Here is a 6607-nt window from a genome sequence, read left to right on the forward strand (position 1 = left end):
GGGAGGGGGGGTGGGGGCGAGATCAGGCTCCAACCCCCGGCCGAGGGGATGAGGGGAGCATGGGCGCCAAGGAGTCACGGATCGGATTCCTCAGCTACGAGGAGGCGCTGAGGAGAGGTGAGGGGGGAGGGGTCTGGGCGAGCTGCCGGGGAGGCCAACGACGGGCTGTCCAGAGGGTGGGTGACCGGGAAAGAGGAGGGTAGGTTGAGGGCGTCGGGCGCCGGAGGCGGAAGGGAAAGGAGGCCAGCGATGGGGAATATTATGGGGGAGAAGGGTCGGGTGGGAGCGATGTTGGGGAATTGGGACCGAATGGAAGGGGGTGAAGCTTTCTCGGAGAGGGTTATCTGATGCTGGCAGGGCAGTGCCCGTGCTCTCTGGTGGCGTTGTTATTCTCAATGTGTCCAGGGAAGTCCTCTCCCCCTTTTCTTGGGTGGCACCAGCCTTTCCAACCTCCCTCATCTCTTACTGCCATTTTCTCATATCACTCCTTCGTAAAACCTCCAACAACATCCTAACCTCGTACCTAACAGCCTGGGCTGGAAGGGAGAGGGGCGACGGCTGCAAAGCCCTCTCCTTTTTGCTAGCGGAAGCCCCTTTCAATTGTGAAAGTCTCTGCTTTTTCCGAGGGCCTTTGCCAGTCTCTTGGGGGCTATCACCAACCACTCCTGCCACCCCCTCACCCTTTGAGCGGCTGACTTTGCCAAGAACGACCTGAAATTAAGTTGTGTGTGAGGTGAGATGAGACTGGACAGCTGGTGTTGCCACAAGACCTTGTCTTAGGTTTCATCTCAGACGTTGGCCAGAGCCTTTTATTGCACTTGATCCCCAGGACTCACCCCCTCTCTCCCCATAAAATGGCATTCGGAAATCTAGCATTCTGATATTGTGTTATAGCTCCCTGTAGAGACTGGCCTTGCTGCCGGCCCCAGCCCGCTGCTTATTGGCTCTGATGCACTGTATGTTAACAGCCCCAACCCCCTACCACTTACTCTGATACCGCTGTCCATGATCACTAAAGCACACGCTAACTGGAAGTGTCTATTGCACAGTTTATGACCGGAATGTGACTTAATTTTTCATGACTGGGATTTGAGTGTGTGTGTACAATGTCTGCGTTTGCATTTCTTTGCAACATTTAATGGATTTTCTTGCTAAGAAGCGAAAAATGGTAATAAGCAGGTTATGTGCTGGGCGTTATTGTTAACAGGTTTCCAAGTCAAATAACCAGCCATGCTCCAGGTGATGGCTTTAGTAGCTAAGAATATAAAATAAAAATTAGATACAAAGGCATTAAAAATGAGAATTTAGTAATGAACTCTTGTTAATATGTAGGAAGAAAAGCGTTAAGTTCAGTGGGTCATTACCTGAAAATAGTTACAGAATTTAGAGGTATTGTGGACTGACCAGAATAACAAAAAATACGCTTTTTATGTATTTTCCTGCGGAACAGTATAATGATTGTTATTATGGACAATCTTGCTTGAACTTTGTTCCTTGCCTCAATATGAGAAATATTCCAAATTCTTGATGTGTTTCCAGCTCTAGTAGGCTAGTCATTTCCGGGATGCTATTGAGCCCGACAGGTCTGGCCTCAATTAGGCAATGGCTTACATGACATGAAAGAGGACATCAGTCAAACTGATTTATAGCTTCCAGGGTTCAGAAGTGTTTAGTTTCTTAAGTTTGAGGGTGATGGAGCTGGCATTTAGGAATTCTAAAATTAAACTTTTATCCACCTCTGCTTACTCTCATATCAAACCTAAGATTGTACCTTTGTAACTATAAATGAAATTAATAGTTGGTGCATTTTAAACTGACTTGACTGAAGGTATTTGTTCAGTTTGTAGTGAAGTGTCTGCCTGTTGAATTTTAAAACATTTGACGAAGTAGTAAAATATTTGTTAAAACCTTGTTTGAATGAATTTATGTTTTATCAGTTTTACTGCAGAGGGAAATTAAAGCTGAAGAGAGAAACAAGTTGATAAAATAACATTTCTAAATGTAAAACAGAAGCTTTTTTTTTAAGTGGATAATTCTTTTAAACATACTATTTAGTAAATGTCAGACTTGAATATAGCATTTTTAAAGTAAGGTTATAGAAAGAATTTACAAAGCTTTTGATTGAGCTAAAAATGGTTTGAGGACATTTGGGGGACACTTGAATAATCTAACTGGGTACTAAAACCTCCATCTGTTAGTGTTATCTGCTCGTTTATATTGTATAAGGTGAATGAAAGGAGAGCAGGAGTGTGGATAGGACAAACATACACAATGTGTGTTATATGAATATTCTATAAGTAAAAAGCAAGCTTGATAAACTAGTAAATACCTACCCCGTTGGCTTTACTTAAAATTATTGAGCACTAAATAATTCCTAACAATAATTAGGTAATATTTTTAAAAAGTAGTCAAGTGTATATTGCCGTGTGCAAACATGGAATTGCAGGCAGTTTATCTTGCAAAGTGGGGCCGTAGAAATGAGTGTTACGGTAGTGACAGATAACAACTGGACTTGAGTGAAAGGGCAGTCTAGTGACTTATTTATTTACATTTCAGAAGCTCTAGAAATTAGAAAGATTGGTTTTGTCTAGTATTTTAGTTAACTGTATGTCAGTTATATAAATATTAATAGTTTTCTGAAAGTACACCTTAAAAAATTTTTAAGGGACATGTATTAGTGGTAGCTTTTAGTTTTTAGCTTGTATCTTTTTCTTGAAAATCTTGACTAGAACACAAGCCTTCCTTTGAAGGTTTGACACGATTTAGATGGCATGTATTTTCTAAAGTACATCTACTGCACTTAATGGATACTGAGCATTGTAGCAGCTATGTTCTTCATCTCTTCACTTCTAAGTTTGCATCTAAGTTTGTGGCTTGTGTATTCCTAAAAATTATTCTAAATGCTTGAAATATAGCTCAAAAACATTAAATGAAAGATAGATTACAGTTTAGAGCATTTCAGAACTCCCAAGAAACCTTAAAAATCTTCTCCAGTTCTTTAATTCTTTCTTTTTGCTCTTCTTCCATTCATCATTCTGGAAACTGAGAATTAGAAGGCTTTTTTTGGGGGGGAGAGGGCAAGAATAGCAAATTTATTCTTAGCTTTTAAGTTTTGATAATAAAATACAGTGGGTAAAATTTCTTCTCATCTCCCTTCTTTAAGTAGAATTTGTCACTTACATTTTATTAAGTAGCTGGGTGATGAACTAGCATGTCCAAAGTTGTGCTGTGGATTCATATTTTCAAGTGCTCATTTGCTCATTCATTCAGCAAATTTTTACTGAGCGCTGCCTATGACTTAGGCACTGAAGAAACAAAGATGGCTAAGAACCTGTCTCTAGGAGCATATAACCTGGCTCAAGGTGTAGGCAAGACTATCATAGGAGGTTGGGAATAAAATTTTAGAACTTCTGTTTAAAGTTCTATTTTGTGTATGTTTGATAATGTACACAATATTTCCAAAAAGTAGAATATATGTGTATCGTTTATAAATAACATATGTTAAATGCAACAGTGCTATGGAAGGAAGCACTTATAGGAATGCAGAGTGTGGGTGTGTTTGGTGGCCTGTATGTGTCCTAACACTACTCAGTTTATAGTATATGCTCAATAATTGTGTTAAAGAATTTACTGACTTAGTCACTTAATGGTTGTTGTTTTTGCTAGTGGAATAATTAAGCATGTAATAGTTGAAGATTCCAGTACTTTCCATTTTGCTTATCTTCCAACCCTAATATGCTCTGAAACATTGATTTCCCCAACCAAGATTTTATTCCCCAAGTTTCCTAGTATTAATATTAAAATTTCATTAGTGTTATGCCACCCATGATGTGATGTTAGCTGTTTTAGCATAATATATCAATGTATGAATGAAAATTGAATTCACAGTTGGTACCTTCTGGGATGCACTATTTTCTTATTAAAGCACTTATTTGCCTTCATCTGAATTTATTAAATTTACCAGGGAACTCTCTAGCATTGGTGTGGAATTGTAGGTTTTGGTTAAATCTTTTGCATCTGTACCTAGCTAGCTGTTATTATATGTAAAGGAGAAAACGGGGCAGTTTTAAATTAGTCTGCTTATATGTGGGCACCTAAATAGTTACAAAGGTGCTGTTCTTCATAATCTCCAGTTTGACACTAGTGTCAGTGACAAAGGGGAGATTAATATACTAATGAACCCTGGATTTGAGGGGATGAGCAGAATGAGGTGACATCACTTGATGACCAATGGCCTCCCCATTTATCAAACTGGACAGCCGTTGTTTGTTTCTTCTTGTTTATTGTTTGTTTTTTGTGCTGGATTAGTGAGGCTTCACAGTGACAGCATTCAGGGCTGCTTTCCAGGAAGATGTTGGGAATGTGGTGACAGGTGTTTTCTTAGGAGAAAGGGAAGGTTTTTGGCACTTGATTATATGATAGGTCACAGGAGAGATTAGGGTAGTGATTATTATTTTTGCTGTGACTGTGGAAAATCTGTTTTTGGAGCACTAGAGATTAATGCTGAGAGTTTGAATTAGAAGCTTTAATGTTAAACAGCTGCGGGGGCGGAGGGATTTTTATTAATAAATTAACAGTTGGTGGTTCAGTAGTACTGAAAAGACTAAGATAGAACTGACAGTTCTTTTCATACTGTATCCAAGAAGCATGACTTCTTTTTTCAAGCCTTGTTTATGTTTCTGCTTTTACCTTTTGGGCTTCATGATATTAAATTTAAATTGATTTAAATTGTTTAATTAAATTGTTAAATTAAAGTGTTTAAATTGATCCACTCCACCTCAGTCTGTATGCCAATAAGTTCTCTTGTTACCCTCATCTAATAGTAAAGTGTTCTTGGAGGCTAGAGGTGGATAGTTACTGACGAAAAAGCCTGATAAAAACTAGCTTTTTTTGGTATTTACAGTCAGGGACCTATTAGAAGACCTAGCTATTCAAAGATGAAGACCTTCTCTTTAACACATCCCTCTTTATTAGTGATTTAATATTAACGTAAAACTCTCTTCATTTTAGGGAAATCCCAAGTTTATCACTGTCTTGTGAACAATTGATATTTTGAAACCTTGCTGTATAACCTGTTCTTAGAGTATTTGATACTGGACTGCATTAAAAGCAAAACTATGCTGAAATGAAGTTTTACAGAGGAAGTTCTCCAGCTTCTCTTTCATTTCTACAAAGAAGTTAGATTGTCTCAGCATCTTACTCCTTGTGGAAAAAGCCTGATAAGGTTTGCAGTGGTTTCTTGCCTTTTCCTAATGACTTGTAAAAGTCTACAGAGATTCCACTGTGAAAGGATCCTTCTATCAAGGTAGGCCTCCTCTAGTCTGTGCCATGACAGTAATTGGCACCACTATTCCAACCCAATTGCTAAGGCCCAAAATCTGGAGACATCCTTACTTCCTTTCTTTCACAATCTGACCTATTTTTTTATTTCCAGTTTGAGTCTATCACCTAGTCCTGTTTGGTATCCATTCCAGAATTTTAACTTCTGCTCATTTTCAGTGCCACTACTCTTGTCCCAGCTGCCATCAACTCTTGTAAGATACCATGCAGTGATTTCCTAGTTTCACACAGTAGCCAGTGTAATCTTAAAATCCAGATCAGATCCCCTCTTTCCTTTTCTCTCAGCCTGTTTTCCTCTCAGTGTAGAAAGGCTATTTACACCTTTTCACATGTCTGGCCCTTTCTTCATACATGAAGTCTCAGCTCTGATGGCCTCAGCAAGGCCTCCTTTTATCACCTATAGACGTGGTCTTTTGTCACTATTGCACTATTCTGTATAGTTCATTTATAGCCTTTATCATAATATGTAATTATCATGTTTATTGTGAGGCATGATGCGGAATCCCCATTGCCAGGATAGGTGCATTACCCTGTGTATTTTAAGTGCTCAGTAAATATTGGATGGCTGGGTGAATATATAAATGTATAAATGATGGAGAGAAGATGTGGAGAACTTGCATAATGTTTATAAGGTTGGGAGGTAAAGAATGGACTGCTGACAGGGATTAAGCATACTAAGCAGTGCGTCCAAAATTTCTTTTCTTTCATCAACTTTGAAGAAATTTGTGCTAAAGGTTTTGAATGATAGTTAAAAATGTAAGAGCCTTAAATGTAATATGTAATTTTGAATTAGTTCAATTTGAAGTCTATACCTAATAATGCAAATTCCTGAGTAGTCATTGAGGGACTGGTATGGCAGTAAGGTGCTTATGAACATTTGAGAATGTCTTGGTAACATACTCGTATAACATTTAATAGTTTTGCTCATGAAATGATTTATATAATGATCTTCATGTACTTTTCATCCATGATGACAAGTATCATCCTCCTGCCGAATGCGAGATTAGAATTGGAAACCTATTTGCATAAAGTGTTGTGCAGAGTTACTTTGGAAGCTGAGAATAAAATTCACATCAGAGCTCTGTCTCATTGTTTCTAAGTAATCCAGGTGATTTAAAATTAAATTTTAGGACTATCTTTAGCTTTGTGTTTTTTTAGTCTGATTCCTTTTCTCTTACACTCCATGGCTAATGCTTATTACCTCCTTCTTTTCTTAGTCTTTTAGTTTTAATTTTTATCAGAGTGATGTATGCATATAATTTAGTAT

General features: G+C 38.2%; 1 protein-coding gene across 1 annotated transcript in view; it reads left to right on the forward strand.

Moving 5' to 3' along the window:
* Positions 1 to 11: 11 nt before the first annotated feature.
* USP32 (ubiquitin specific peptidase 32) overlaps positions 12 to 6607 on the forward strand; it is a 213444-nt gene continuing 206848 nt past the window's right edge. Inside the window, exon 1 of the mRNA XM_019636738.1 lies at positions 12 to 117. Coding sequence (XP_019492283.1) covers positions 60 to 117 — 58 coding nt within the window. The 5' untranslated portion in view covers positions 12 to 59. The remainder of the gene's footprint in view (positions 118 to 6607) is intronic.

The sequence above is a fragment of the Hipposideros armiger genome, unplaced genomic scaffold, assembly GCF_001890085.2.
Source record: "Hipposideros armiger isolate ML-2016 unplaced genomic scaffold, ASM189008v1 scaffold_29, whole genome shotgun sequence".
NCBI classification, from domain to species: Eukaryota; Metazoa; Chordata; class Mammalia; order Chiroptera; family Hipposideridae; genus Hipposideros; species Hipposideros armiger.